The sequence below is a fragment of the Zonotrichia leucophrys genome, chromosome 3 (genome assembly GCF_028769735.1).
Source record: "Zonotrichia leucophrys gambelii isolate GWCS_2022_RI chromosome 3, RI_Zleu_2.0, whole genome shotgun sequence".
NCBI classification, from domain to species: domain Eukaryota; kingdom Metazoa; phylum Chordata; class Aves; order Passeriformes; family Passerellidae; genus Zonotrichia; species Zonotrichia leucophrys.
Window position 1 is genome coordinate 111,277,101 of NC_088172.1, and position 12,659 is coordinate 111,289,759.

At 42.1% G+C, this 12,659-nt stretch overlaps 1 protein-coding gene across 1 annotated transcript in view; it reads right to left on the reverse strand.

Moving 5' to 3' along the window:
- MSRA (methionine sulfoxide reductase A) overlaps window positions 1–9,676 on the reverse strand; it is a 243,412-nt gene extending 233,736 nt beyond the window's left edge. The window contains exon 1 of the mRNA XM_064709948.1: window positions 9,510–9,676. Coding sequence (XP_064566018.1) covers window positions 9,510–9,651 — 142 coding nt within the window. The 5' untranslated portion in view covers window positions 9,652–9,676. The remainder of the gene's footprint in view (window positions 1–9,509) is intronic.
- Between the last annotated feature and the right edge of the window lie 2,983 nt (window positions 9,677–12,659).

A 12,659-nucleotide genomic window follows, 5' to 3' on the forward strand; every position in this document is an offset into this window, starting at 1 on the left:
CATGCCAGTCCCACCAGGAGCTGTCTGGAGTCATCCCTCTCCTCCCTCAGCTGTTAAGTCATCAATGCCAGACTCCCTCGATTCCTGCTCCCACTTTAGGAGTGCTGGGATGAAATTTTCAGGAGTTGAATGTTTGATGAACCAAAAACTACCTTTCCGAGCCTGGAAATGGTGATGGGCAATGTCAGAAACACAAAGACACTTCCACTGTCTGTCCCTTGCACAACACTGCTCATTCCTCACTGGGTTCCTAAAAGTTTTGAGCCAGAGGCTCAGGCACCAAACCCCTACCCCCAAAGTCCTCAAGTCTAAACAAACTTACTCAAGATGAGGGATTTCTGTCTCATATTGAGGACACTAAAAAAATTTGTTCCTGCTGGAGTTCTGCTTCTCAACCATTCCTAAAATGTGGGCATTCCTTAAAGCATCTCTGGAGGCTCCTACAAAGTCAAATTCCTGACCAACCAAGCCCAAACTACAGTAAAAATACAGGTATTATCTACCTGGCCAAATTTCTCAACAGAAAATAAGATCTTATCTTCAAAATAAAGACCCAAACAATCTCCACTAATTCCAATTTTGCCTTATATGCAACAGGAATTAAATACAAGCAATACATCAGAAACTCCAATAACCATCCCTGGATTGTGATGGGTTTTATTTATCTGATTTGTACTAAGGGCTTATTTATGTGCATTATTTTAATTGTACTGGAAATTTAAATGCAAGTTTCACACCTATCATAAAAATTTGCAACAAAATAAGTGCAATAATCAAATGTATCCATATCACACAAATTCCATACATAATAATTAAAAGATAAGCACGGAAGGATAAAGCAATGCCTATCACATAATAAATTACAAAACAAATAATTAAATGATTGCAAAGTAAAAATAAATTCAATAAAAAGTACATAAACCCGAAGTTAAGGCAATGTACACCACTGTAATTTGAAGGTATAAATTTGACAGGAAGACATTAATTAAACCAGAGAAGCTTTTAAAGCTGAAAAAATTCAAAAGGAAGTATTGTACATCAAAGAAACAGAGAAAGACTAAGACACAGGAATTAGTACCTGAAATATTCAAGCTACCTTAAATCTGCCTTAAGGACTGTTCTGCACTTATGTTCTCTCAAATCAATTAAAGTGAAGTTTTATTATTTACTCCTTGTGTGTTCTGAAGGAACTAAAGATGTGGCACCTCTGCAGCTCCATGTGTAAACAGCTTCACTCTCATTTGGATAACCTGACTTTGGAAATTCATTAATTATTAGCAATTATAAAAATATAAATTAAATATTGAATATTTTGAATTAAATATTAAATTAAATATAAATAAATAAATTAAAAATTAAATATAAATAAAAAATATACAATTAAATATTGTATACCAGCATGAACCAGGAAAATCAAAGAAAGTAAAGGAAAAAACTTTGATTCTGTGAACTGGTGTTTGGTGTAGAGAGTTAAATAAAAATATAGCTTTTGACCCTGGGTAATAAATAAATTTTTAAAAAATTAAAGGCTTTATACTGAATATCAGCTACGTGGACAGGTCATTAATAGCAAAGCCAGGGCTCTGTCTGTGGCTGGTTATCACACAGACACCTCCATGTGAGCTGGTCACTGGACCCTCCTGCAGCCAGTGGAAGGAAACAGCATTTTGGGCACTGTTTCCCTGATTTAAATGTCTTTTGATGAACCAAAAGCACCAGTGCCTGTTCTACCTGTGACAGCCAAACTCTGGATATTCCTGCAGCACCACCCAGCCCCTTCCAGTGCTCTGTCCCACCCAGTTCCTGCTGCAATGGAAAGTTTGCCCCACACTCTCCTACCTGCTATGGAAAGAGAAGCAGTGGGAAACCTAATTCCGTGTTTGTACCTGGGATATTCATTCATTTAATTATGGAGGAACATGTGGGATCCAGGGCACAGCGTTACCTAAATGTGTAGTGCAGTGTCATTCCTGCACCAAAGATAAATGGACAGAATCAGTCAAAGCAGCCAAATGTATCCTAGGATGCTGGGAAGGATGAAAGTTTGACAAGAAAGTCTCACAGATATGTAGATTTTTAAATGTAGAGTCTGATGAAGGAACAGAGATGGAAGCAAGTTTTGATATAGAAGAAAATAATTGCTGAGTCTTACTGGCTAACCAAGGAGACAAAGGGTGTGTTAGTTAGAAGGGGGTTTTATGGCTTAGAGCAAAGGATAAACCCACCTCAAACAAGAAGATGTTTTTACCAAGCAGAAAGAAGCACAGGCAAACAAGGCAGCAAAGGTGCAAGTAGAAAAAAGGTCTCAGAATTTTCCACTGCAAGGAAACTGAATAACAACTTCTAGCTTAAACTGTGATGTACTAACTTTTAGTGATTGAAGAATAATAATATGAATATTGGAATTATAGTAGTTATGATAGGCTATAGATAAAAGTTAAGGTATAGATTGGCTCTACTGTATTAAGATGCTCAGCAAAGAAAAGTATAGAATGCACTGTAACCAAAACCAAAGGGTCTCCAGGCCTGCCTGCAGCTGGAGCACAGCTGTGGGCACAGCTCTGTCACCCACCACCCTGGGCTGCTGTAACCTCTTAGATAGAATAAACTGCATTTTGGAGAGCCCCTGGAGTCCCACATCCCTCATTTCGGTTCTTACACTAGGACTCAAACAAAATCAGATACAATATTCCTAGTCAGGAAAAATAACCTGAGTAAATATAACCTTGTGTTTAACTCTCATAACTGATAGGTTTAACACCCCAAATCTGGCAAATTCACACATTTACAGCCCTTTTCAAAACAGCAGCAACGAGAAACTCCTGCACCCTGCACACCACAACCACCTTCACCCAGGAATAATTATCCCCTTTTATTACACAACTCTGAACGATCCCCTCAGAGCAGCATCCACACACAACCCTCTAGGTAAAGATCCTCTGCATTCCTTTTTCATTTCGGAGAGGGAAATTACAGCACGAGCACGAGAAGCCTCCAGCAAGGCTCATTTGGATGCACGAGGCTGCCAGTTGGGTGAAGTTTCTCCCCATTTAGGCGCTGCTGTCTCCCAGCAACCCGGGCTGTTGCCAGGAGAAGCCCCGGGAGCGCTTCCTCCGCACCCCCCGGCTGTGAGCCGCATGCTAAGCAGAGCTCCAGGAACTCCAGGGACTCGAACAACACATTTTTATTGTTTTCTCCACTTTTTTTGTTGTGTTTTTTGAGGGTGTTTAGTGATGAATGATGTCACCCTTTCTCTCGGGATGCAGTGAGAGGTGATAAGTAAGCACAGGGCGATTCCGTCAAGGTTATTCCACCTCAAAAGCAGCATTTGGCAGCTGGATGTGCAGCTCTGTAAATATATTTCCTGTATGCTTTCCATCTCTCCAGCATCCTCTGTGCCTGTTAACTTCCTCTGTTAACAGGGGTTGCTGTTTCCCAGCTGCCAAGAGCATAAACCACATGCAAACAACAGCAAAAAAAAAAAAAAATCTCTTTATATTGACTTAAATCTTTGCTTCTCCTTGCAGCACCTTCCAAAATGTAAAATGCAACGGGGGGGTTAAAAGCAATTCCTGTTTTTCCAACACAAGCACAATATTTACAGCTGTACAGTTGGCTTGAAAATTAGGTGTTTAGTGTGTGAATATAATTACCTGACAAAGCGCACAAAAAAAATTAGAGAACTGAAAAAAGCCATGATAGGCAGGATTTCCAAGGAAATTCATCCTGGTTGTACCTGTAAAGAAGTTGTAACCACAAATTTGAGAAGTCTTTTCAGATAATAAACAATCACTGGGGTGAGGTGTTTTCTCTGCTGTGCATTCTGCTTTCAATCTTGGCATACACAACAAAATTGTAATGAAATTTAATAATTTATGGAAATTGATGGCTTGAGTGTGTTTGAGGCAAAAACTGTCTCCTAGAATGAAGAAATAAGTAATTAACTCTTCTGAGTTAGAAAGGTAAATTGCAATTTGCAAAGTGCTAAATCACATATGACATTGTTACTCAACACACTCCTGCAATGGAAGTCAAGTCTCACATTTTTTGGCCCATATTTCATAGAATCTCAATAAAAATTGACAACTAATTAATTCATTATGTAGAACTGTACCACATAAACAAAGTGGTGGAAATTTTGAAGAAACAAATCCTTCTAAACCTTAAAGATTAACTTTATTTTGAGGTTTTGTCCTGAGGCATGATCTCAAGAATCTTTATTTTAGACCTAAAATACAGTGATACTGAATTCATGTCTGAAAAAAATTTTGTATTTGCTCATTATTACAAATTCTTTTAACCAGTAAAGGAAATGAACATGAATATTTCTCATTTTATTCCTTATTTTGAGGACATCGTTTAATGGTGAGTGGAAGTACCAGACCATGGAAGTATCAACCAAACCACAGGCCACTGGTTTGACCACAATAATTTCTGTTCAGTGTCTCAAGAATGGTAAAAAAGGACTAACAGGGAGAACATGTGGATCCTCTGTCAAATGACATTTTTAATCAATGTTTTCTTTAAAGAGCGTGATCTGATTCAAGCAAGAATTAATTCATGGCAATGCTGTGCTTTTTTTTCTTTTTTTACATAGAAGGTCAGACTAAAATTCACCATGACCTCCTTCACATTGGTAATTACTGCTCTATTAATCTTTAGCTATAAAGCTAAGAGGCCTAATGGGTTTAGACAATCCTAAGGCTCTCTACCCATGAGCTGGACTTTCTCTGCCTCAAAAAAGTCACTACAAATGTGTAAGAAGATATTCTCTGACATTGTTCATTAGGAACAGTAGGAAAAACATTATTTTCATTTATTACACATTGGTACCTCAGGATATTTAGCAGAAAAAACCTCTATGTGTGTATATATGTGTGTATAAATAAATATATAAATATATATATATATATATATCTCAATGTCTACATTCATAGGCTCCTTGACTACTGCTCCTACCACTGTCATAAAATAAAACAGTTCATTAAATAGTGTAAGCAATAAATCCTCACATACTCAGAAAACACAGCCATGTTTCAGCAGCAATCAAACTAAAATTAACTCTGAGAAGTAGAGTTACACTAGAAAGGTAGGAGCAATAAATAATGTGTGTTTTTACTATAAAGCACAACATCTTATTGCACCATTATACAAGGATATGAAAGAAGTAATTTAAAAAATGAATGCAGATGCTCTATTGCAAGGAAAGAAAACTGCACAACAAACTCTAATTCCCAGATTATGAAATTTGAACAACACCTGATAAACTCAATTTGCTTACAAAAAAAGTAAGTGATGTTTGCTAATGTCTGTGCTCCTTTCAGCTAATGCAAAGCAGTTTATCCAGGTCTAACTGCATGATTTTCTTGGATCCCCAGTGTGCACTAACATCTCTGGAACTTCAGCCTCCCTCCAGATAAACTTTGGGAAGAGCCCGGTGCTCCTCCACAGGGATCTCAGCAGTGGCAGCAGCACTTTTGGGAGCTCTGCTGTGGCAGATGGAGCTGCTGCAGCACAAAGGAGCTCCAAGGATGTTTCATTCCATCAGGATGAGGAGCAGGGAATCAATGGGATCTCCAAGGGACAAGGAGCTGAATGTTCTGCAGCTCTTCACCTAGGAAAGCAAAAGGCTGCTAGCACCACTGAAGGTGAAAAGGATGGACACTGGAAGAACTTCTCCTCAAGTGTCTGCACCCTAAAGCACAGCTTGGCTCACCTGGATGTCCAGGTGTTGGTCACGGACCTCTGATGTGACAAGAATCAGAGACTGGCACAGCACACACAGGTGGAGCAGGGGTCAGAACAGCTTAAGCAGGATGTAGGAATTATCCTTCCTAGCACAGAAAGACTGGATGGGGAGTTGCACTCTACTGAAACACAACTCCTTGAGAGCACAGGGCTCCAGAGGGGAACAGTCCTGACAGGAGCCAGAAGACAGTGGAGATGGGGATCCAGAGGAAGGCTGGAAAGGGACACAGAATTAGCATTTTGTACTTGCAGAACTCTGGCTTATATAGGGAATCACAGAATCACAGAATCCCCTAAGCTGGAAAGGACCCACAAGGACCATTGAGTCCAGTTCCTGCCCAGGACACTCCAACAATCCTGAGAGTGTTGTCCAAACACTCCTGGAGCTCTGACAGCCTTGGGAATGTCACCGTTCCCTGGGGAGCTGTTCCAGTGCCCGACACCCTCGTGGAGAAGAACCTTGCCCTGATATCCAGCCCAAACCTGGCACAGCCCCAGCTGTTCCCTGGGCCTTGGTCACAGAGAGCAGAGATTGGAGAGGTAGAAGCCCCTGGGAGGCTATCACAGGGAGAAAAAGGTTCCTCAAGGTGGTCTGAATTTGGAAAAAAAACTTTCTAAGAGAGTTAAGAAACAAAACATCATGTAGTAAAAGTGAGAACTTCATTAGAAACACACAGCTGCTTAAAGGATTAAAATACAGAGATCAAAAGCAAATAAAGGAGGCAAAGAAAAGCACCACCTCAGCATTTAGGCACAAAATCAGCAAGGCCAGAGCTGGAGTTCAGCCTGGCTGGGGACACAAATGGCAATAAGAAATGAATTCACAAAAATTACAGGAGTAAAAAGAAGCTCAGAAAGAATCAAGGTGTGTTGATGCATACAGGAGACAGCCTGGAAGTGCGTACAGAAAAGACTGAAGTACTCAAAACCTCTTTTGCACAAGTCTGCAGAAACAACAACTGCTCCAAAACCTCTCCAGGCTGCTACAATCAGAAAGAAAAGTACCAAACAACGAGAGGAAAAATGGGTTATGGCTACTTAAAGAAGCTAAATGTGTTTAAATCCAAGGAGCCCCATGGAGTTTTTCCAGAGCTGGGAGGGCAGGTTTGCTGGTGAGGCCATCAGAAATAATGAAAAATCAGATGGATCAGAAATAATGAAAAACCTCAGAGACTGAGGATCTCTGATGATGAGAACTGGGCTACAGTAACAATTCCTTTTAAGAAAGGGGAAAACAGAACTGAGGGGGTACAGGATGCTCAGCTCCAGCTCAATCCCTTGAGATATCATGGAGAATGCTCTCCTAGAAATTATTTCCAATCAGGGAACAAGAAAGTAATCAGGAATAACCAACACATTTACCAAAGGCAAATCATGCTTGTCCAGCTGAGCTGCCCTTTCAGGCTGAAATGATGCCTGTAGCACATGTTGACTTCAGCAGGGTTCTGCCACCCTCTCTCCCAGCATTTGCTGTGGAAGCTGACAAACTCCTGGCTGGAGGAACAGCCTGCAGGTCAAAAACGGGCAGGAGCAGCAGGCTCCAAAGGCAGAGGGATCAATACCTGCACGTCTGGTGGGCAGCAGGTGGCCCCAGGGGCTGGTGCTGGGCCAGAATCATTGGATGGCTGAAACAGCAAAGTGAGTGATGTGACAGGAAACACGCTCAGCAGATCTGAGGGCAGCGTTACACACAGCCAGAGCAGACACAGCAAACAGCAGAGGAGAGCTGGAACAGCTCCAGGTCTGAACCAACAGAAACCTCAGGGAGGTCAACAGCAAGAGCAGGATGATCTCAGAGCTGCTGGGAAGGAGCTGTGCTTCTGCTGGATGCCAGGTTAAATGTGCTCACAGTGCACATTTTCACAGAGAAAGCAAACTGTGGCTCTGGACAGCAGAGAAAAGAAAAATCCCTCTCTTCTGTGCTGTACTGGTAAGAATTCACCTGGAATACCACGTCCAGTTCTAGTTCCTGACTCACAAACAACATTATTAACATGGCAAGGGTCTGCAAGGTCAATCAGCCTTGAGTTGATCATCAGCCTAAATTTTAATTGCCATTCTTTTCTGAGAAATTTACATCTTAATGCTGACAGTTCTCTGGAGGGCCATGCTGTTATTAAATACATAATATCACATTTAGCCACAGAAAAATATTTTTAAAAATTGTATTTACTCTTATCAGGATGCTTTTTCTGCAGCAGGCCAAAATTGTTCTACCTGTGCAGTTACTCAGCATAAAATGAGCTTGGTGTGTCTTCTGTTTTCTCAACAAACAACATGAAGCTGCCACTTCAATCCAGGCAATGTGCTACTGTTGGTGCCATCTCTGGCACTCCTGGTATCACCTCGAGTTCACTGCTGTATTTCCACAAACCCCACCTCTGCACCCCTCCTTTGAGTTCACTTTCTCTGCAGCAGAAATAACAGTCTTCCTGCTACCTTTATTTCACCACTGCCTTCAGCTTTTTACTAAGTATCTATAACATGCAAGATTTTATTATCCTCTTGACCACTGGGTCTATGCCATCATCCATTTATCGTCCTTCCACCAGTACTTATGCACTTAAGGTGTTTAAGTATTATTTATTTTAAGCTCTAAGTTCTCATACTTTGTTAGGGTCCATAGGACCCTGCAGCAGAGATACATATAAATAACACCTTGTTTAACAAACACCTCAAATGTGAAACATCCACTAGTTAGAGGACCTCAGTGCTACTAGAACTCCTCCTGAACAGCACTGACTGTCATCCTGGAACTCCTTCAGTTCCTAGGAGGACTGTCAGAAAGTAAATTCATTAATTCTAGTTTGCTTACCTGACAGCACACATCTACTCAAAGGAGAAAAATAATAGGAAGAACTATTAAGAACTTAAGAGCACTTTGCAAACAGAATCACAAATTTATTTGGGTTGGAAGAGACATTAAAGCTCATCTCAATTTAATTCCCTGCTATGAACAGGGACACTTTGCACTGTCCCAGGTTGTTCCAAGCCCTGTCTAACCTGGCTTTGGACACTTCCAGGGATCCAGGGGTAGTCACAGTTTCTCTGGAAAACCTGTGCCAGGGCCCCACCACCCTCACAGAGAAATATTTCTTCCTAAAACACCCACAGAAGATACAAAGCATCTCATGGTTTTATTTTTAAGTATAATTGTTTAACAAAGGCAGTAACGGCTAAGAAAATCAGTTTAAAACCCTGTTGCTGGCTTCAGTAAAGAATAAAAGAAAAAATTCATATATAGCCAAGAGAAATTATGGAAAAAAACCACAGGATGGTTTGGTTGGAAAAGAATCTTAAACCTCATCCAATTCCATCCCCCTGCCACAGGCAGAGACCCCTTCCACTATCCCAGGTTGCTCCAAGCCCCGTCCAGCCTCGCCTTGGACATTTCCAGTGACGGAGCAGCCACAGCTTCTCTGGGCCAACGAGAGCCGCACTCGCTGGCGACTCCATCAACCCGTCCATTTCTATTCTTACGGCACACAAGAAACGTCACTGCGAGAGCGAACCTCGACACGAACGCCTTCCCAAGGCACATTTTACCCCCTGTCCCTGTCTCCCCTCACGGGACGCGCCCCCCGCCGCCGCCATGTTCCTCCCCACGCCCCCGTCCCGCCCCTCAGCGCGCACGCGCAGCGCCGGCCCCGCCCCGCCGCCGGGGCACCGCGCATGCGCACGCGGAGCGCGGGGAAGGGGCGCGCGGCTGAGGCTGCGGCGGGGACGGGGAAAGAGAGAAGGGAAATGCAGTTCGCACTTACCTGGCACCGCCATGCGCTGGCTCCTGCCGGGCAGCGCTTCGCTCGCCTGCGGCAGGCGGGAGGCCCAGTCGCCCATGCCAAAGGCAGAGCCGTGCAGGGTGCGGAGGAAGAGCAGGAGGTGGAGGCGGTGGCGCGGCAACATCGCCCGCTGGGGGAGATAAGGGAGCCCCGGGGAGGGAGGGGCGGGGAGTGCGCCCCCTACCGAGCAACACGGCCAAGGCAACGCAATTCACCTCACCGCCCTCAGGGAAACGCCTGAGGTGCCCCCAGTGACTCTTTAACCCGAAATGTCCCTTTCCATGGGCTCTGCCCGCTTGTGTGAAAAATGCGTATTTTATTATTGGCTTTCCGCAAATATTCAAATGAATATTACATGTGTTGTGTTAGAAAGTAATGCTGGATTCATTCTCTGAAGTAGTGTGTTAAATATAGTTTTAGGTTATAACAAAATGTTGAAACTATGCTGTGTAGGATACTTTTTTTCTAAAGAAAGGACTTGCACTGAGATAGCAGCCACAGGACACCTAAATCTTTCAGAGAAAGAGAATTTATTACTCCATTATCAGGAGAAATGAACTTCTTCCCACCTTGCTTGGGCAGGATGATGCCATCAGGATTATGAGGAAGAAGTTGAGGATGACCAGACAGAATCCTGTGTTTGAATGGAATTTATGCATCATGTATGAGGTGTACGAATATGCAAGAGGCTGTTGTTTTTAAGGGTTAATCCTTTGTTAATGTGTGTTCTTTTTCGGGCTTATGTTGCCCAGAAAAGGTACCCGGACGTCCGTAACCCTTTGTTTCTATTGTCTCATATTGTCCTAATTCAAATTGTCTAAATTGTTATTACTCTAATTGTATCACTATTTTTATAACCATTTTATTACTATTAAACTTAAAATTTTAAAAACAAGTGATTGGCGTTTTTCACACTGGGAAGCACCTCTGTGGAACGCTGCTTGCTCTGAAGTCTGCCCATGGCGTTGTTCCCAAAGTTTTGGGACCCTCATGGAGTCCATGTTGCCTCCACCTCTTTTCTTCATCTGTGTCACATCCACCCTCTGGCCTGTCCACACTCCCATTTTTAGAGGGAATTTTGCAGACTCATTTAAGAAAACACACTACACATTCCTTTGATGCAGTAATGTGTTTTATTTGTACAATTACCACAGAGTGGTTTGGGTTGGAAGAGGCATTTAAGCTTATTTTGTTCTAATCCCCAATAATATATCTGTATTTAATTTTTTTCCATGTCTTTTCTGGCTGTTAATTTTGACAGCATTCTCCTGTGTAGTGTTTAGCCAATGTACTGTACCGTCCCAACTTTGCAGAGTATTTTTTCACTGAGTATATTTCAGATAACATAAACCTCCCAGGAGAATTTTCTGTACCTTTGTTTGCAATAAAAACACATGAAAAGTGATCAGAGTGTGGGTGCTTGTGTGAAATACCCTCTTTGGCTTTGGGGGTAATACACTGTAAATTCCTACAATCATAGAATCATTTGGGTTGAAAGGGACCTTAAAGTTTATCTCATTCCACCACCTTGCCATGGGCAGGGACACCTCCACCAGACTATACAAGAAACAGGGTATTTATTGATTACAAAATTCATCTGTAGGGGTTTTGAAAAAATTGAGTTGTTGGCTGAATAGACTGAAGATGACTTAAAAAAACAGACTAATGCCTAGTCTGAGAGGAAGGTCAAATAATTCTCTCAAAAAATTGTCTATGACTGATGCAGTTCTATTCAGTTAATAATCAAGCTGGGTTTTGCATGGATACTGCTGAGGCCTGGAATTTAATTCATATATATAAAGGTGTTGGATATTTACAGCAATATTGAGAATTCCCAGGTGCTCTTGAAAGAATCTAGAGCAGTGGGAAAATCATGTTTTAGGAGTCAGGTTTTCTTCAAAATTAAAAATTCAGATAGGAACAGGAGAAACAAAACTGTCCCACCTCAGCTTTTACGTTCCATGTTTTGTGTTTGAAAGGTGAACTAAATCCTCTTTGAGTGCAGGTGGTCCCAGGATTGTAGTCAATTTTTCAAGTTTTTTTACATTAATAAAATTTCTGATTAATAGTAAGTAGAATTACTGAGGTCAGGACTGGAGAGGATCTCAGGTGACCCCAAAAAATACCTTGTAATAACCTGAAGAAAATCCATTGAATAATGAGTGAGTATAGAGATATTTGTGATAAATATATGTGATATTTTGAGAGTACAAGTCAGTAAGAACCAGAAATGCTCAATAACAAAGTGTGAATTTCATTTAAAACGTGATTGCCTAATTAGTTACTCTCTCATTATGGTCCAGGTGTTAATTCCCATCTCTTTCTTTGTAAGAAACCAGTAAAGATGACGACATCCACTGGTTTTACACTGCCCATCTCTTCATTTTCACCACACCCCTCTGCCAACGTGTTCCTAAAAAACGCACTGCTCAGTGTCACGATGGATGGCAATGGAATTTTCCCCTCAGAATTAATGTCTCCACCTGCGAGCTTGAATTTTTTTTGCCTCTAAATGACCAGTTTTGGTTTTATTGCCATCTATCCTGCGTGAACTGAGGGCAATCAGAGGTGAGGGATAGAAAAACAGATTGCTCAGCCTCACAGGTGAAGCTGAGGTGTTCCAGAGCCCTGATGTGCTCCAAAATTCCAGCTGCTGAAAAGCCAGCCTTGCTCCACTCCAGTGATCCTGGCTGAACATGCTGTCCTCGGGTGTCGATATTCTGTATATTCCTCAAATCATGGGTGCCTTTTCCACTGCTTTAATACCTCCAGGAAAAATTGCTTCGTCACCCATCACCCAGTCGAGCTGCTTTGTTCCTCTGCTGAAAGCAGCAGAGGATTGGGATCCAGAGCAGTGACAGCAGGACTGCTGATGCTGGAAAATTACAGCTCTTGGGGGCAGGAATCAGCCTGGCGTTCCCTGTTTGCGTGGCACTTCACGCGCCCTGTCCCTGACTTGTCACTGAATCCCAAGTATTAAATGGTAATAAGCCACCGTGCCACTTAACAAATAAAAAACTGATTTTCACAAGGGTTTAGTGCTTGTTGGCTCCATGGAAACAGAAGACTGTTTAAATTAGATAAATCCCGCTTATATTTCAGGAAAGTGTGGGCTATCCCCTCCTCTTGTTG